Source organism: Neltuma alba, unplaced genomic scaffold (assembly GCF_004799145.2).
Source record: "Neltuma alba isolate B1F8T4 unplaced genomic scaffold, ASM479914v2 tig00010128_pilon, whole genome shotgun sequence".
Taxonomy (NCBI): domain Eukaryota; kingdom Viridiplantae; phylum Streptophyta; class Magnoliopsida; order Fabales; family Fabaceae; genus Neltuma; species Neltuma alba.
In genome coordinates, this window is record NW_021635079.1 from 207882 (window position 1) to 228704 (window position 20823).

At 37.2% G+C, this 20823-nt stretch overlaps 1 protein-coding gene and 1 long non-coding RNA gene across 5 annotated transcripts in view; both read right to left on the minus strand.

The window, feature by feature from the left end:
• LOC114754331 (uncharacterized) overlaps positions 1-226 on the minus strand; it is a 68723-nt gene extending 68497 nt beyond the window's left edge. For all 4 annotated transcript variants that reach the window (XR_003741157.1, XR_003741156.1, XR_003741154.1 and 1 more), the window contains exon 1: positions 121-226. This is a non-coding gene — a long non-coding RNA (uncharacterized LOC114754331). The remainder of the gene's footprint in view (positions 1-120) is intronic.
• Positions 227-17787: 17561 nt separating this feature from the next.
• On the minus strand, positions 17788-19255 carry LOC114754330 (probable esterase D14L). Its single transcript, XM_028943104.1, has 2 exons — positions 18796-19255; positions 17788-18305 (listed from the first exon to the last, which is right to left on the minus strand). Exons 1-2 carry the CDS (start codon positions 19167-19169, stop codon positions 17855-17857), a joined length of 825 nt encoding a protein of 274 aa, XP_028798937.1. The 5' UTR covers positions 19170-19255; the 3' UTR covers positions 17788-17854.
• Between the last annotated feature and the right edge of the window lie 1568 nt (positions 19256-20823).

Consider the following 20823-nt stretch of genomic DNA (forward strand, 5'->3'; position numbering starts at 1 on the left):
CGGAGATGAAATTTGTTTAGTTGAAATTAATAAGAAGAACGGAATACAATGATTGGGTAGTGCTGATTAAACCAAAATAATGGGAATAATAGATGTAAAGTTAAATAGGTGTGGTAAAACCTTTGTGGAGAGCTAAAACTAGGTGGAGCTAGAGGCATGTTGGCCGGCGTCGGGGATCGACGATGGTGGCAAGATCAAGGGTCCCAAAGACAGAAGAAAGAAAACTCACAAATGATGCGCTGACTTACGAGGGCCATGTGGTCGTCTGTATATAGCGAAGGAAGTGAGCAGCAGGGGTGAGTGAGTGTACGGAGAACTGGAGAAGTGGGGAGTAGGAAAATTCATATGGGACGGTCATTTTGTTCTTTGTCGCGGCATGCGGGTGGACAACACCTCGCTGCCTTCCATAGTTCCTTTACCCACAACGTTGCCGTTTTGGGTGTAAAAAGTGGGGTCCTCAACTTCTCATTGCCTTTTTTTTTTGAATTTTTTTTTTCATGCAGCACCTATCATCTTAAAATGAATTTTGACGCACTCAGTAAGATAGAGCATTTCTTTCAAGAGCACCTCGTATGGTAAATAAATTTTTAAAACACTTAGCATCCTAAAATATTTTTTAGTAGTATGCTACAATAATTTTTGGTATTCTTAATGTAGCATTTCGGGCATACCTGGGGTCTGCAGTGAAGTCAGGTTGCCACACAGAGATCCGATCACGGTCATGGAGTCGGATCTGGGAGACACAGCAAATGCACCAGGAGAGAAAAGGTGAGGAATGGAGTACCGAAATGAGTAGTATGGAGAGGAGGAGAAAAACCGTAGTCTTTTGTTCCAACTGATCGTGCGCCAGTTTTGTAACTACATGTCCCTTTTTAAAAAAGAAAACTGCCTCCTCGTCCAACCGTTCCCGCTCTTAGGCAAAAATATATGGAAGGGCAAAAATTATAGTTAGATACCCACAATTTTTGCTATTCTCATCAGGACCCCAAATGATAATTAGGCTTGGGTCCAATCCACCAAGGGTGGACTGGCCCATTTTCTTACATCTCCCACTCACACTTGGTGGATTAGATGTCACGGGTCTAGTCTCTTCACCTTCCCTCAATTTCATACTTAGTGCTTTGCCGTGACCGCGTGGGCATGACGTCTTCGCTTGGGTCCCTGTACTAGAAATCCCTTTTAAAGGATCAACACAAGTCACCCTCTCCTTTGTGTAGCTTGAATTTTAAAATTATGCCTCAGGTGTCCCAGATTTACTTATATACACTTCTTCACAGTAAATCTAATCCTTCTCGAGTCAAAAGTTGACTCAGATTACCTTTCTCTTATGTCTAGTATCCACACTTACGACCACAAAATGTCATAAGGGACATGTCACAGACACTAGCATAGGTGTGTATATCACAGTCAATCTTCCTTTCGCCCAAATATCACTTTGAAATGAATCAGTCGCTTTCTTAGCATACTACCTTAGATCGCATCAATCATGACCATAGGACATATGCCAAAGTAGCAGTCACTGAAACATATCTTCATGATATTGTCAAAGTCAAAGGACACCAATAGGAGGATAATTCCTTCTTGGGACTCACACAGCAATGAAGCAGGGATCTTTCACTTGCTTCCCTTTTGCGGTTCTCCCAGCACATGTGGTATGAAACACATGCTACGGTGTTACTCTTTTATTATAAGAGCGTATGTCGATTTGGATTTATTATTAACACCGTACAGACTTAGGTCCAAACACACTCAGTATCTAAACCCAAATTCTTCAACTCTACTCTTTGTTATAACGTCGACGTTGAAGAGTTTGTTATCTGGCTACAGGTATTATGGAAGTGGGATTCCAAACTTCAATCCAGCTTTATTAATGTGGATCTCATCTTGACTTGCTACACTTTAGTCAAGGCGACATAAGGTTTGTGTTTCTTCCCTACCATATCAGCATTCATTGCTGCTTTACTGGTGAACACAAATGTCTCATCTTTGTTCACTCCACCTGAGTGTCAAAGGCGGTTGCCCGTGTGAGAGAGCCAACCTTTTTAACCTGTACGACATACTAGACATTGTATACTTTCGGACAGACACATAAAGTGATAACGAAATACAATTTCATTAATGAAGCATTCATATTACACTTTACGTATGCCAAGGGCTTGTACATGTTCTTTAAAAACTTTTTCACCTATTGGCTTTGTTAGAGGATCTGCTACCATACATTTGGTTGAAATGTATTGTACAATAACAATCTTTTGTGCTATGTAATCTCTAACAAAATTATACTTGATGTCAATGTGCTTGGTTTTGCTGTGATACTTAGGATCTTTAGTATAGGCTATGGCTGCAGTATTGTCACAGTATACCATCACCGGATTGGTACTCTCATTTCCAAATCCAAGGTGTTCTATAAATCTCTTCAGCCATAAAGCCTCTTGCACTGCTGGAGTGCATGCCACAAACTCAGCTTCCATTGAATGTAAGGCAATGCACGTTTGCTTCTTGCTACTCCAACATATGGCGCCATTGTTGAGCAAGAAGGTATAACCTGAAGTTGACCTTCGTTCTTCTTCATCTCCGCCTACATCAACATCGGAGTACCCAACAAGACGCAGGTCACCTCCTTCGTAGCACAGTGCATAATTGGAAGTGCCCTTTAAGTATCTCAAGATCCTCTTCACTGCTTTCCAATGCTTCTCACCGGGGTTAGACTGGAATCTGCTCACCAGTCCTACTGCATAACAGATGTCTGGTCTTGTACACATCATTGCGTACATCAGACTACCAACAGCACTGGCATATGGAACCAAGGAACAAAAAACCGGACCGGAGACTAAACCGGTCGAGACAGTGGGTCAAGGGTCACTGGTCGGACCGGGGTCGGACCGGGGTCGGACCGGTCATATTAAAATAATATAATTTAATTTATAACATTAAAATAGAACAAAATTTATAAATAATAATTAGTTGAAAAAAGATAAAAAATTACAAAAGTAGTTTAAATATTTCATTGTACCAAGCAAATATTAATAAACTACATATCTTCATCGCTATGGAAAATCAAGCAAAAACACAGGCGGAAACGTTGAGGAGCCAGATTTTAAAACTGTAAAAACAGGGGAATTATTAATTAAATTCATTGTGACGATTCGAGAGGGGGGGGGACCTAGTGAGGAACTCAGAGACGGGTTTCGAACAGAGGATTGGGGAGGTGTCGCCATTGGCGATGCGGGTAATGTCGGGTTCGATGTCCTCGTAGGAGACGACAGGGAGGAGCTTCTTGAAGGTGTCGCGGTCGGTGGCGCCATTCGGACCCTAGACCACCGCGCCTCCACCTCCACCACAAGTCGACCACCGCGCCTCCACCTCCACCACAAGTCGACGGCGCTGCAAGGGAGAATGGCCGGACGCTCAATCAAACTCAGATACTCAGCGAAATGATGGACGATGGGAATGGGGGAAGGGATCTGCGATGTGCGATGTGCGATGTGCGCCAGGACGAAGGAGGGAATGGGGGAAGGGAACCGGGCATTCGACCGATCGGGTGAGTGAGTGTAGGCTCGAAATTTTTTTTTTTTTTAGTATGAAGCGACGTCGTTTTGGGCGGTTTGAGGGGAAAAATATATAACCGGTCAACCCCCCAAACCGGGCGGTTGACCGGTTTACTACCGGTTTAACCGGTTTATTACCGGTTCACTTGGTGACCGGTTTTCTTGTTAAACCAGACCGGACTTTGGACCGGTTCACCGGTTCACCGGTTGAACCGGCCGGTCCGGTCCGGTTTTTTTTTCATTGTATGGAACTCTTTCCATCTTCTTTTTGTCAGATTCGGTTTTGGGACACATGTCAGAACTCAAAGCCACTCCAGTAGCAACAGGTGTACTCATGGGATTGCAGTCTTTCATGTTGAATCGCTCAAGAATCTTGTTGATATAATTCTCTTGTGAAAGAGAGAGGATTCGTTTTGAACGATTTCTTTGGATTTTAACTCCAAGTATGTATTCTGCTTCACCCATATCTTTCATCTCAAAATTCGATGAGAGCCATTCTTTAATAGCCACCACCGAATCTAGACTATTTTCGGCTAATAGTATATCGTCTACATATAAGGATAATATGACAAAATTACCCTCAAACCGCTTAATGTAGACGCAGTGGTCTTCCTCTATCATTTGGAAGTCATATGAGGTTATTGCTTTGTGAAACCTCAAATACCACTGTCTGGATGACTGTTTCAATCCATAAATGGACCTTTTGAGTTTACAAACTTTATTTTCTTTTCCTTTTTCAATGAAACCTAATGGTTGTTCCATATAGATTTCTTCATCCAGATCACCATTCAGAAATGCGGTTTTTACATCCATCTGATGTAATTCTAAATCTAAACTGTTTACTATTGCCAGAATAAGTCTAATAGAATTGAAACGCACAACAGGTGAGAATATATCTTCATAATCAATTCCTTCCTGTTGTGTGTACCCCTTTGCCACTAATCGAGCCTTGTATTTGTCAATTGATCCATCCACTTTTCTTTTAATTTTGAGAATCCACTTGTTCCCAATGGCTTTACACCCTTTTGGAAGATCAACTAACACCCAAACTTGGTTCTTTTTCATTGAGTCCATTTCTTCTTCCATAGCTTTCATCCATTCATCTTTTGTAGGACCTGACAAGGCTTCTCGTACAGAACAGGGCTCATCATCCCCTTCTGGAGTAACTAAGAGAGATTCGCCTTCTATTTGAAAGCGTCTTTTGGGAACACTTTTCCTGTTACTCCTTCTGACGGGAGCTATTTCCTTATCTTTCTTTCTTTGTTCAGTCTTGGTGTTGACCTTTCTTGGCTCCCACTCAGATTGACACACCTAGACGATTCTGGTCTGTCAATTTGTTCTGCACTGACTTGTTCCTGTGTCTCATAAAGAGATACAGTACGGTCAACATCTCCTCTATTAGGAAATTCAGTCTCAATGAATGTGACATCTCTTGATTCCATTTCAGTCACTGTTCCATCTTCGTTTTCACCTATGAAAACGTATCCTTTAGATTGTTCAGAGTACCTTATAAAGATACACTTCTTTCCTCGAGGACCCAATTTCCCATGCTTGTGGGAATCATCATGAACATATGCCGTTGACCCCCAGGGTCTTAGGACACTTAGATCCGGTTTGCGTTTGGTCCATAATTCATAGGGTGTGGAAGCGACTGATTTTGAGGGCACACGGTTAAGTATGAAGGTTGCCGTTAACAAAGCATCACCCTAATATGAAATTGGTAGGTTTGCTTGAGCCATCATAGACCTAACCATGTCTAGAAGAGTTCTATTCCTCCTCTCAGCCACTCCATTCTGTTGTGGAGTGCCAGGGATAGTCAGTTGTCTAATTATCCCTTTTTCCTCACAGAGCTGTTTGAATTGATCAGACAAATATTCACGACCTCGATCAGTACGTAATGCTTTAATTTTACTATCTATTTGATTCTCTACCTCATTTATGTATCGTCTAAAGCACTCAAGAGCTTCAGACTTATGCGAGATCAGATAGACATGACCATATCGTGAAAAATCGTCAATAAAAGTAATAAAATACCAAGCTCCGTGTCTCGCCCTCACACTCATCGGACCACAGATATCTGAATGGATTAATTGCAATGGATTTTCAGCTCTTGTTCCCTTACCGAAAGGTTTTCTAGTTGCCTTACCAGCCAGACAATTTTCACATAAGGACATTTCCATGTTAGGGATTGCGCCCAACATTCCTTCTTTTGCCAGTTTAATCATTCTATTTTGATTAATATGTCCTAGTCTAGCATGCCAGATATTCATATTAGGATTGCTTGAAGAAATAGCAAAACAATCATGAGCGTTAAAACCAAAAGCAAGATCCATAACAAAAAATTTCTGGAATCTGAATGCTGAACCATAAAGTTCTGAGTTGAAGAAAATATCTGCAACTTTGCTATGAAAATTAACATTAAACCCAAAGTCTACTAAGCAAATAACAGAAATTAAATTCCGTCGAATGTCGGGAGCATGAAGCACGTCATGGAGTATCAAGGTCTTTCCACCACACAAAGCAAGTTTGCAGGTGCCAATGCCTCGAACCTCGATTCTCGCATTGTTCCCAATGTAAAGCCACTTGCTTTGATACGACAACCGACGGTATTCCACGAAGGATCCCCGATCCCTGCTTACGTGGTCTGTGGAGCCTGAGTCTATAATCCAAGAAGAAGAAACAGGTTCTGTTAGAAAAACAGTACTAGAAACATATGAAACATGTGAATTCACATAATTCACTAATACCTTTTCGCTTTCAGCCTGTTTGGAACAGTCACGTGCGAAATGGCCCATCTGTTGGCTGGCGAAGCACTTGACCTTCTTTAGGTCCAGCTTCTTCTTCCTGCCTTTCTTTCCCTTCTTCTTGAATTGTTTCTTGCCCTTTTTAAATTGAGGACCGCCTTTCTTCCCTTTCTTTTGGGGCTTCTTGCCCTTTTTAAAATTGGGCTTAGATTGGGAAGTACCAGCATCCTCAGTTAAATAGGTTTGTCCAGAGCTCTTGTAAGCCTCTAGACGTTTATCTTCTAGCTCCAGATGCTTAGCTACATCATTAAAAGTGATGATATTTTCATTGTGGGTTAGGTTGACTTTCATGTGCTCCCAACTTGCAGGGAGTGACCTGATGACAGCCTACACTTGCTGCTCATCAGACAGGTTATGTCCAGCTTCCTTCAGTTCCCGGATCATATTGGCCATCTCTCTCAAATGTTGCTTCATAGGATTGTTTGGCTTGAGCTTATAGGTATCGAACTTAATCGTTAACCTTCTAAGCTTGGTCGTAGAGACTCCACCAAACTTATCCTTCAATGCTATCCACATGGCTTGTGCAGTTTTATGCGACTCAAATTCACACATCAGGTCATCAGCCATGAAGCTCAAAAGCGTGATTCTTGCTATGCTATTCTTCTTTTTCCAGGTTAGATATGCCTCATGGTCCCTCCTGTGCTGGACCGTGTTGCCAGCTTCAGGTTCAACCATAGCAGCAGTGGTGAGAGGCTCTATTGCATCCTGTTCTTCTAGGATATACTGGACCTTTCGGTGCCAGATGTCTCAGTTGTCCCCGTTAAGCTTTTCCCCTTTGTTCAATTCAGCAATTATGTTCTTGGTTGCCATTCTTAGTTCTGTGACAAATCTATCCCACATTAATCTATGTTCTCTTTAAAGAGAACGGAACCAAAGAACATTTCAGTTATATAGCACAATGAAGTATACAATGAAATGTGCCTATATTATCCTCGATCAGTAAATAACGAAATTACAAGATCTATGATCAGGAGAATACGTTTGTACCTCCCATCACACAGATACTAGTAATTATCATTATATTCTATCAAGAATACTATATAAGCACTTCAAAAATGTAACCTTTAAAAGTCTTATCTTCTAAAAGCTCCCACTTAAAAAAAGCATACACTTGATATTCACAAATAATCATACAACAATGATTCAAGTAATTTCATTAAATGAAATAACATACTTAGTCTGTTTACAATGTATGAAACCACAAACTTAAGACAAATACAAATATTACATCATTTGATATGAACATAAAGGTAATCAAGCATTGCTTTTCTTAGGCTTCTAAGTTTTCGCGTTTTGTTCATAAAGGAGGACACTAGCTCTACGGCCCAAATCCAGTAAGACTTTCTTATGGGTTTGCCTTTAGGTCCGCCTCTAACTCTTATTGCTCTTATGTACTCCATTATGACTCTAAGGTAGAATTCGGTATTCTTCTTATCGGTCATGTAATGGATGTAATTTGCGAGCATGCCATTGATTCCTTTTATATTTGTCAATTTTGCTGCATCTGTCTCAGTTATACTCATAGCTAACGCGGGGGTCAAAGGTTGGTTCACCTCTTCTCCTTCCTCAACTTCAATTTCATTAGGGAGATCCCGTGAATCTTTATTGACTAATTGAGGTGCGATAGGGAGGGGTTCAGTGGGGAACATAGTTTCCGACTCAGGTCCTGAATCCACTAACTCCTCTGGGTCTTCTTGAGGAACCTCTTCAGGGTCCTCCTCAGGATCCTCATCCTCAGGTTCATATTCTGGAATTCCATCACCTAAGAATGAATATTCCAATAAACCATGATCGGTATTTTCAGTGCTACTAGAAGCCTCTTGCTCCATTTTCATCTAGAACAAAATAATATATAAATTATTTTGAATATTCTGGAATTTTTATCCACATAAAAACACCAGAAAATGCACTAAAATACTCATAAATGGATCCAAAATTGCCTCTAAAACTATCAAATTATATATTAAAATGAAGATCCTAATTTTAGGGATTTTTAGAGACAAACCACACCCCAATTGGACTATTCACGCGCTTGCACGTGCCCCTAGAAGGAAGAATTAGCGAAAAAAATTAAAAAAAAAAACTTCACCCACTCTCGCTGTTGGCGCATGTACGTCACGCGCCACCACAAAGCCGGCCGTCGAGGACATGCGCCGTGCCGGCGACCTTCACGCGCCACCACCTGTCAGGTGGTGGTGTCCAAGTGTCGAAGAGGTGTGCCACGTGGCGAAACGCGCCACGTGGCAATTCTGGCAAAAAAAAAGTTTTTTTTTAAATTATTATTTTTTATTATTTTATTATTATTATTATTTTTTTTTTTAAACTTTACGGGTTGGGCTTGGTTCGGTCCTATCCGGATCCGGACCAAGCCAGCCCAACCGACTCAGCCGCCCTGCTTTTTTTTTTTTTGCGACGTCAAAACGACGTCGTTTGGGAGCTGGAGGTTGTCTTCAACCTCCAGCCGGGTCCGACCGACCCGGATTCGTTCGCGGGTCGGGTCCGTCGAACCCGAATTTTCTCTCCCCCATATCTCCTCCGTCCAACGTCTGTTCTTCGCGTTCTTGGTGTCATTTTCTTTGTTTTTCCGAGCTCTACGCAATGGGATAATTTTTGAAGCCTAAAAACTTCATTTTTCAGACACCCAGAAACGAAAAAGTTTTACAGTGCGAAAACGGGTCTCTTAAATTATGAGTTTCATGCTTCCAAACCTACGTTTTTATCATTTTTCGGATGTTTTTGATTGTTTTCGGTCATCTCCCACACAGAATAGTAACATACAATAGTTGGAGACACAAATTTATGATAACCGAAGCCATAGAAGCAATGAGTGACTCAGAAAAAAAACAAGACTAAATTATCTAAACTGAGTATAAAGAGAGGATTTGCTTAATATCTGAGAGCAAATCATTTAAGGTGGTGTGTAATGCCAAACCGTGAGGCACACAAGAACTTAAAAAAAACGAAGATGCAGGATGAAACAACGTGAACTCGGGCAGTGGAAAGAAAGAGAAAAAAAATATATGAACTAGGCTCTGATACCACTGTAGCATTTCGGGCATACCTGGGGTCTGCAGTGAAGTCAGGTTGCCACGCAGAGGTCCGATCACGGTCACGGAGTCGGATCTGGGAGACACAGCAAATGCACCAGGAGGGAAAAGGTGAGGAATGGAGTACCGAAATGAGTAGTATGGAGAGGAGGAGAAAAACCGTAGTCTTTTGTTCCAACTGATCGTGCGCCGGTTTTGTAACTACATGTCCCTTTTTAAAAAAGAAAACTGCCTCCTCGTCCAAACATTCCCGCTCTTAGGCAAAAATATATGGAAGGGCAAAAATATATGGAAGGGCAAAAATTACAGTTAGATACCCATAATTTTTGCTATTCTCATCAGGACCCCAAATGATAATTGGGCTTGGGTCCAATCCACCAAGGGTGGACTGGCCCATTTTCTTACACTTAACATCTTAAAATATTTTTTTAAGTAGTATCCAATATCTTAAGATAATTTTTAGTACACTCAGTAGTGTATTCAGCATACTGGAATATTTTTTCAGAAGTATCTAATATCCTAAAATAATGTTTGATATACTCAACATCATCAAATATTTTTCTAGTAACATTCAACATGATAGTTGTTTTTACCTTAAAAGCATTTTTGAAGTAAGCACTTAACGTCCTAGATTTAGTGCTTGTTGCTAAGAAATATATTTGAAGATATTAGGTATTACTGAAAAAATATTTTAGGATACTAATTATAACAAAAAATACTTTAAAATGCAAAGCGCTCCTAAAATAAATATTCTAGCTTGCTAATTGTGTCAACAATTATTTTAAAATATTGCGTGACATATAAAAAAAATACTTCAAAATACCCAAAAAAAAAAAAAAGATAGATCCCTTCTTTTTGCACCAAAAAACTGCAGCATTTTGGGTGCACGAGGGCCGTGGGCTGGACATGGCAGCAAAGTGAAGCCAGCTCCTCGTGAGCATTGTTAAGTTTGAATAAAGAAAAGAAAAATTACAATTAGATCCCACCTAATAGAATTAGATACAAAAAAATATTTTAAAATAATAAAATTATTTTGAAATCCTAGGGGATTTTTTTGCAATAAATTTTATTTGTTTAATTATCAAATTGCCCTTTTAAAAAAAAACATGCATTGACAACTGAAAGAGCAGCTGTTGATAACTTAAAGTGTAAGGATTGACAACTATTGCTGCAGATATTAACAAGACAATTTCTCAACACATGGCAAAATGTAATGTATCAGTTGTCAATATCTGCCGTGTCAGTTGTCAATCCTTATACCGTAAGTTGCCAACTATTACTCTTTCAGTTGTCAATGCAAACGTAAAAAAAAAAAAGAATAATTTGGTAATTAAAGAAATAAAATTTATTACAATAAGGTCTCTTAAGACTTTGAAATAATTACATGATTTCAAGAGATTATTTTGTATTTAATTATCTTAGGTGGGATCCAATTGTAATGTTCTCGTAAAGGAAAGCCAGCGCTGTAAAGCGGAGGCCTTTAAGTTTGCATGCAGTTAGTTAATAATAAATGCTAGTTAAGTTAAGTAAGTCATTAAATTTGTTTCAAATAGATAAAAGTTACCTATGGCCAAAAAAAAAAAGTTACCTATTTTATTTTTTTATTAAAAATGTAATTAAAAATTCTCTTTTATTTCTCCTGCAATCAAAACTCTCTTTTCTTTGCGGCAAGGATTAAAAGTGAAAAATTATTATTAATTATTATGTCAATTTTTTGTATTTTGAACTAAAAACTTTTTAAATTAACTTGTTATATTATGGATGGGAGGAAGTATTTTTATCTCCCACCTTCAATATATTACCTCCCACTTACAATATAAGATCTAGCTCAAATTCCAACAAGAAAGCCCGCTCTCAAGGCCAATAGTCGTTTAATAAGTTGCATGTTATTATCTTTGATACTTAATACTCCCTTCGTTCCTTATTATAAGAGACATTTGATGCTTATAGCATGTTCCTATATATAAGAGACACTTAAAAGTTGTCTCTACTTTTTTGTGTTGATTTCCTATTTTACCCATATTTATTGTCTCCAACTCACACTCTCTCTGCCTCCCACTTCTCTTTCTTTTAATAATTTAATGTTTCTCTCTCATGCTCTCTCTCCTTATTAATGAGGGCAGTTTTGGAAAAAAAATTATACTTTTTACACAGTGATTGTTCTTAACTAATTTTAACTATTTTTTGATCAACGTAAATCGGTTATTCGTCTCTTATAATAAGGAACGGAGGGAGTATAATACTTACTATAAGATCTAATTAGTAAATTAGTGTGAGGTTGTTGTTGTGCTGTCATCCCACTATTCAGTTACCGGTTCGAAACCTCTCATTTTCTCTTCTCTACTTTTTCCTTTTTCTAACCCTTAGATTAATATTTCAATGGTTAAGATTTAAGTCTTTTTAAAACTATTATTTAAATATTAAATTATAAAAATAAATAACAAATTACAAACTATTAAAATTAATTCTAATGATTTGTAAATACGCTAAATATTTTTAAAAATTTTGTTATAAATAGTTTGTAAAAAATTAAAATCATCTAATGGTTAAAAAAAAAAAGATAGAAAGAGAAGAAGAGAGGTCCCGAACGATTCAGCGCACCCCCCCTTCCACAATTCGCACTTGCCCATCTCTACCTCTAGCATTAACGCACCGTTTAATTTTTAAATTTTCCCTATGACGGGTATCTCCAAATTTAATTTTTTAAAAGTTAAAATATACTTCTAATCCTTTAAATTTGCACAAAATTCACTTTTAGCCCTTTAAGTTTGAAAAAGGTATCTTTAGTCCTATAAATTTAACACTGTTAATTCCACAAACAGAAAAATGTTGAATTAGCAAATTTAAAATGCTGACTCAATAATTCAATTTTGACATGCTTAAATTTAAATTTTTTTAATATAATTGTTTTTATATGTTAAAAATAAAATCAACCAAAGACAAATTAAGAAATGCTATGTGTCTATTTCTCTTTCACTCTCTACATATCTCTACCCTCTCTCTCCTTCTCCTCACCTCATCCTTCCATTTGTCCTTCACCTTCGGTCTTGAGGCTGTAGCATTGATTACCTCGTGAGCCGCAAGATTTGAACCTGCACCATCGATAAAGGAGGCAATGGCTTCGGCTACTTCAACGAGTCACAAGATCTGAAAGCAATCATGGGTTTGATGCTTTCTCTATGAATTCTGACCCTGAGATGGAAGACTCGGCAGCCATCAGTGACACTGCTGACCCTCGGCGTCGCACAAAGTTGTGAGAAGGCATTTGTTGCAATGGCTCAGATAGCTCAAAATTAGCTGCTCTCTTAAATCAATGGTCACCATTCGTTGCTTCTTCGCAACCATGGAAAGTTGCAACTTCAAACCGCGGTTTCAAAAGCATTTTTTCACGAAGTAATCTCCTCCACATATTTACTTCGTAACCTGTAAAAGTACTTCTGAAACCATGATTTTGTTTCTATCCAAACACCCCGATTCATCTATTTGATGTTTCTAAGCTTAAGGTAAAAGCAGCATACAGTGTCGCAAGATATCCTAGAATTAGTTTCAAGCTCTACGAAAATTCCGCCAACACGTAAGCTAGCTCATCAAGTGCCCCTTCTATGATGCTATTAATGTCAATGATGGCTACGAAATCCACCACTATAATTCCAGTGTTTGGGCTTCAACTTCTCCTATTCAAAACATTTGTCTTGTCAAAGCAACCAAAACTGGATTCTTAAGGTAAATAACTTCTCTCGCAGGTTTTTCTTTTGGGAATTTCTCAGGTATTGGATTGGTTAATCTTTTTTGCCGTAGTCCACTCAAGATGAATTGATGGATGATTTTAGTTTGGTGAACTAAGTTTCATAGTACATTAATGTATTGTTAGTCTTTGGTTTCTGAAAATGCTGACAAATTCTCGCTCATTGATGAGTAGGAGATTCTTGTCTGACACGATATTTTGTTGCTTTATGGTTTTGTCCCTTCATATTTTACTTGCTGCTCATTTGGCTACTATCACTGATACAATGAAGGCATATTGTGGGAAAAACTTTCCAAGAGTTGAACATGTATTTTTGAAAGTAAAAAACGAAATAGATAAGAAATATTTTTTAATTTTCATAAAACAAGTGAAGTTAATAATTATACTATGTTGTTGGGAACCTATCAACTTTTAACTTTAAAAGTAATATAAGGGTTTATTGAACTTGTTGGTAGTATAAGAGGGTGTGATGATAGATTTTGAGACTCAAAATATTGCTAAAATAGTACAAGGGTTTATTGAACTTGTCAGTGGCAATATTGAGTCAGATACTTCCAAATTCTTGGTGTATATATGTTTACATTATTTTTCCTACTCATTCTTTGTAAATAGAAGTTGTGGGCACGGTGCATTTGAAGGATTCTTACAAGGTCTTCTTGAAGTTAGATTGTGCAACAGTAATATACATTTTATCAAACACTGTAACAAACATTTAACCATCCTAAATTGATATTTGAATATATAGGCACTAATTACATATGCGCCTAAGCATAACTAACTTCTTTAAACAAATAAATAAGAACAGAACAATCTAAAGCCACCACATAATTCCTAAATCAGTAGCCGCCACCACACTATATTTTTGCAAACACCTTATCGACAGACTATATACACATATTATACACGCATAGATGGGCAGTATTGCTATATGTCATATAGGAAATTTGGACATACCAAATAGAACTTTTCTTTAGTGGAGAAGACTTCTATTAGTATGTTCTAATATCACCTTCAGTTGATAATCTTTGTACTTAGTGGGTAATTAATAAAAAAATTTAGGAGAAAAGATACCAAAACGTAAATTGAAAAGAGGCCAAAGGCAAACAAGAAGGGATCCCCCATTGTCGCCAGAACAAGAGCAAATCCCATTGACATGGATGAAATCAAAGAACAGACCATACTTGTCGTATGAAATAAAAGAAAAGTGACGTACCAGACTTCTATTTGTAGAGGAGAGTTATCAAAGTTTTAGAGCAATTGGAGTCATTTAAGTCACAGAACAATGGAGACAGGGGCTGCTGAGATATTTCTCTTTTATTCTTTGTAAATTTAGAATGATGGAGGTTTTGAATATTGACATAACCTTGAAAATTCATTAGGTTTTTAATTGTTTTTCCAATTTAGACATTTTAAATTTCATATTAATATGTCAGCATTAAATTGTTGAGTCAGCATTTTAAATTTGCAAACTCAACATTTTTCGTTAGTTCCACTAAGTTTATAGGACTACAAATACCCTTTCTAAACATAAAAAAACTAAAAATGAACTTCGTATAAACTTAAAAGATCTTTATCATTTTTTTTAATTTGTACTTTATCTGTAAATAGTAAAAAAAATTCCCTTGGAGGAAAAAAATTAATAGACGAGCTCTTTTTTTTTTTTTTTGGAAATAAAGAAAAGCTAACTTGCGTCTTATACCGACACAACAGGCTCGAACCATTAGCCAAAAGGAGATCAGTATGACGCTTAAGGGGTTCACAAATGAACACCGGTCGGGATGAAAAGCAAGACAGTCTCGCATGGCAACTCAACGCTTTCTTCACCAAAATGTCATCTGCCTCGTTTGTATCCCTAGAACGGAGCAGAATTGAGACCCACCAATCTCTGTTTGTCATGCCCCATATTTCCTCTGCGGGGCATTCTCATTACTCACTAGAAAATCCATGTGTATCCATTTAACGGCCATAGCTTCTCCACTTCAACCTTTCGTAACCTTTTGTCCCAGGCCAGCTTTTAGCGCCTAAAGGATACTATCTCCTTTTCTTATTATAAAAGTTTATTTAATTTTTAATTTGATTATAAATATAAGATTCTAATTTTTTTAATATTTATTTATTTTTTAAGTAGCCATTGTAGTAGTTTCATATTTTAAATGTTTTATTAAATAATAATTGTAGCTAATATACATGATTAGTGAGAATATTTTAAAAAAGACAATACCTATTTATAATAAATAACTAATTTAATTAAATTTTTTAATCTTTCTAAATTAATTAACTAAATCTTATATTAAGATCTCACGGTAGTATTATTGCCCCCAACACCCAAATTTATCATGAAACCGCTCTCTGTTGGTCCCACATGGTTACAAAGGATTCCGCCATATGCTATCTGATCCGAGTACCCGCTCCAAGCTCTATCCACGTTGATCTTCATCCTTGAAATCAATCCTGCGTTTGTTGGCCCACTTCCTTTTTTATGACGACTGCTGAGTCCTAACCACTGCCCCACGCGGGCGCACCCTAGACTAGAGTTCCCACGTTTGCTTCTCCGTGGTTGGAAGGTACATTAATCGCTGAATAAATGTTGGCAAAAAAATAAACTTTTTTTCCCCACTTGAAGGAGTTTTTGGCAAAATAAATAAAATTTATGTTTTTAAAGACTAATTTATGCAAAATAACTATATTTTTGAAGGATTTCAATTTGAACCAACAATTTGATTTGGTTTAGTTTTAGACATTTAAACATTAATTTGACACTTGAGCTTGCCATTATTTATTATTTGAATTAAAAATTTTAGTTTTTTAATGTTTAAAGCTTGATAATTGGAAAGAAATATATGCCTTGCAATGATGAAAGAATAATAAACATTCGATTTAGAATTATTTTAAAAGAATGGTAGCTAATTTTCTTAGCATTGTGTCTTGATGTTGATATTGCTAATTTGTGACTTAAATTTGATAATATTTCGTTTTCTTAAAATTAAGAATTTTATTATATTATTTTTATTTCTTCAAAAAGGACCAAAAAATAATGAACTTTGATTAAACGGCCTCAAAGCCTACAGGACAACCCTAAACGAGCAGGTTTATGGGCAGGTTTCACAAATAGGGCAGCCTCATGAAAGGTGGACTGTTGGGCCTGCTTGATTTAGACCTAAGCCCATCAAGAGCCCACTTGTTTTCTCAACTCTAGTATCTCCTTAATTGCAGTCAGCGTTCTTTAGTATGCAAAATTATTTGTGCGGAAAAGAGAATGCGCATCATCTTTAATTCTTTGTTTTCCACATGCACCCAAAGCCCATAGTGTTGGCAGTGGAATATGAGTGCCAAGCCTATTACAATGTGAGCCTCACTATTTCCTGGATTCAATTCGGCTGATGGTTGGCAAAACAAAATCTCCTTTCCTGTGGCATTTTGATATTTCAATCAAGCAAGAGAGTGGCTTAAAAAATTCCACTACAAGGGTACATATCTTTTTTTTTTCATTAGGAAGATTGCATCAAACACGAACACCCTAGGAACCATACATGGTTCTTCAATACCACAAAGCATAATGTCACGAGTTTGATTATTCTCTAAATTTATCTACAGCAAACAGCTATTACCGTTCTTCCTCTAGATCTTTCCAATTTTTCCTCAGTCCTTATTATTTCAGACTTGATTATCATTTCTAAATATGACATTTTTGGTCACGTATAAATTCATAAAATCTAGTAGAAAATATGATATCATCTTTTATTGTTACCTCTTATTCTTAATATAAAAACTAGTTAAGAGTTGGATTTAATCTAAATATAAAATCTTAATTTACTTTGTCTTCCAAATTTATAATCTCCCCCAAAAAATATCCATATTGATTGTAAAGGATTCTCACCAAGATGTAGTTTTAATGCACATGATTCAAACAAACAAACAACAAGCCTTATCCCATTAAATGGGGTCGGCTACATGAATCATGATACCATTGTACTCTGTCAACAACTCAATCCTTAGATATGCTATTGATTAGGAGGTCTTGTTCAATAACCTCATTGAGTGTTCTTTTCGGTCTTTCTCTGCCCCTTTTTATAGGACTCCATACTGTCTCATCTACTCTTCTCATCAGGACTTCCAATAGCCTTTTCTGCACATGTCCAAACCATCTTAAGCGATGTTCAACTATTTTCTCTTGGATAGGTGCCACACTGACCCTTGTTCTGATATTTTCATTTTGAATTTTATCTTTCTTGTATGACCACACATCCATTTCAACATCCTTATTTTTAATGCACATGATTAAATAGGTTAATTTAGAAAAGTCAATACATATTTATCATAAATAACTAATTTAACTAATTTTTATAATGCTCCTAAATTAGTTATCTAGTAAAGAAAGTAGTACATTATTGACATGACAGGAAACAGATGCAAGAATGGCAGAGGGCATTAAGAAGGAATAAGCAAAGCTAAAAACTGATCAAGAAAATTTCCCAGTGGCACAACACAGAGATTAAAGGCCCAATAACAATTTTAAAAAATAAAAATATTCCATTGCTTGACAAAACAAAGAAAGTCCTCAACCATTAAACACCTCATGGCATAATGATTAATTCATTAAAAGACGCTACTATTGAAAAAATCAAGGCATATGCTCCCTGATTCCTATCAATAAGAGAGAGATTTTCCTGAAGCTGCAATATGATGATCTTACTACACCAAAATCATCAGTTACAATCCAGCTGCAATATCATGCTGAATGTGTTTGAGAAGCACCGGAACAACAATGTCAGGTGAGCTCAGCTGCGGCAAATGGCCGTCTGATGACATAACCTCCACAATGGACTGACCGCCGAGGTGTTGATGAAGATACTCTGAAACCACCACCGGAACTGCCATATCCTTCATACTCTGTACAATATGGCAAGGTACTGTGACAAACCTCAGAATTTGCCTCATGTCACATTGATAAATTGTATGCAACACGCTTAGTGCTATGTCTGGCCTCATATTGAACAAGGTTCGGCTAAACTCTTGCACTGCCACAGATTCCATGTCTCCACCCACACATAGGGGGGCCCACCCCAAGCACCATGCTTTGTAATTGGACTTCATTGCATTGAATAATTGGTCCAAATCCTCCTGCTCAAATCCTCCATAGTAATCCGCATCATTCAAATACCTTGCTTAGACAGAAAATTCACAACTCTTAATTAGTGACTTCACTCAAATGTTGAGTTAGAGGGTGTTTGGCTTAGTTTTATGGAAGTGATTTTACTGTTTACAGACAAAGTGCTCTTTTGGTTTTATTTATCGAAGAGAGAGAAGACAATTTTTTTGTTCCTATTTATAGGGCATCAAGAGAAATTTTTTGTATAGGTGTGCAATTTTACCCTTTATTTATTATTGTATTGACTTTGTTTACATGAGGTACAATGTACATTGAATAGAAATAAAGTTGAAAACTTGTTAGATTTTAAATGAGAGTTAATAAAGTTTAAGATTTTCTTTGATCTGTGTGAAACATGTAGGAAGTGGCTTATAAATAAGATCAGAGAAGTATGTAAGATAAGTTTTGTCTCAGTTTATATAAAAGAGCTTATGAAAAGCTGAAACAAACACCCTTTATAGCATCAATAAGCAAGATAAGATAGTATGGTTAGATCGAGTACCTAGGGGATGCAGAGAGCATGACGATCTTAGAGAAGACATCAGGGCGATAAACAGAAGCAATAACACCAATCATGGCAGAAACAGAGTGACCAACAAAGATGCAGGAATTGATTTGTAGCTCCTTCAAAATGGCAAGTAAATCATGTGCATAGCCTTCTAGAGTTGAGTAACGTTCGAAATCGAAGTAGTCCGGGTTAGTGGTGCCGGCTCCCATGTTATCATAGAGAACAACTCGAAAATCCTCAAGAAGGTGAGGTACAAGGTGTTTCCACACTGATTGGTCAGTGCCAAAACCATGAGCCAAAACTATGAAACGCATGCCTGATCCCACAATCTTCACGTTGTGTGCTTCCTCCACAATTCCCATTTTCATTCTTTTTATCTTGCTATAACAATTTCCCCTTAACTTTGCTATATCATAATTGGAAGGTTCCACCTATGAGGAAAGGTGACTTCAGACTTAAAAGAGGATGATGAGTGACGAGGGATAAGTTGCACCACACCAGAGGCTAGGGCATCATTGTTATTTCTCTTCTGCAATTAACTAAAGCACTGCATTATTGAATATATTTACTTTAACGTCCAACCCAGAAAAGGTAAGCAAGGTAAAAAAAAATAATTCTACTGTAATCCTGCAGACCAATTAATTCTATTTATTATTGCTAAATCGATTAAGAAAATTCTTTTATCTAACATAGCCATAAAATTATTTAAACGACAAGACATGAAAATAATAAAAGAAATATCATCTCACCTTCATTTTGGAAATGAACATGCTGGTGTGGCTTCTATCTCTTTGATTAACATGTAATAAAGCGTCTTATAGGTAACCGCTGACGAAAAAATTTAGTTTGCTAAATCATTTTCAAATTAGACCCTCTTTGTTGTTAGGCTTAGATTGACTGAAAAAAGAGAACCTTCTATCTCCCAGTGCTTTATCTTTGACAATAACCGTATAGCACTTGTAAGAATTACAAACAACCATAATTTATTCAAAGCATGTGAGAAACTGTGAACACTAACCCCCCCCCCCCCAAAAAAAAATCCAAATATGAGATGTCATATAAACCACCTCCTCCAAAGGGGAAAAAGGCAGCCATAGTGCAAAAACATCCAAAGAGAAACATCTCAAGTGCAATAGGAATAAGCTGAACTCCTGCATGAAGGTATACTATGAACAAATTTTCATAAAATCAGTTCAATGTCATTTCAGAACCAAAACTTCATAGACGTCCTAATTTCTGAACAGCATTCTCATACATGAAGGCACTAACAGGACCAAATCCCATCACCAACAGCATCGATCATATCGCCAATTTTGAGCATACTCTGAAAATCCTGAGTATTACCTAACCTAATGAACTATAAAATTCGCCAAATTTTACATTGGTACCCAAAAAAAAAATCATCAAAGTTGGCTATTAAGCTATGTCTGTTGTAAAAGTTCTGATAAATTCAACTTCCGAAATTCATAACATTAGCTATAAAGATTAAAATGGGACCCAATTTTGGCTTATTTTAAGGCTCCATACATCTTTATGCCATAAAAATTTTAGGGCTAAATCACACTAGCAGAAGTGAAGAGTTTGAGCACAAGTCCATCAGCTTGAAGTGAAAATGACAGCGGCAACAACTTTTCTGATGTTCAGATTCTAAGCTAAACTTTGGATGGTCAATTGGCCAACTTTTGTGAGTAAGAACCTCTATATGAGGTCTAATAACATGGCAAATTTCATCTTGACCCCTCCATTTGGATTCCCAGCTGCCCTGTTTCACTGCTTCTATGAAAATTTGGTATTCATGTTGCTGTTTAAATATTGCAGCCATTTTAAAACCTAACAAAATCAGCCAACAAGTACATGATCACAAGAATATGCATGCTTTGCTCCATTAGAACCAGAAAATTTAACGACAACGCACTACCAGTTTGCTTCGCAACTGGTCCCAATAGAACAGTTCAAATATTCAGACCCGAATACGGAAACCGAAATTTCGAATGTCAGAAAGATGGAATTACCTCTCAAACA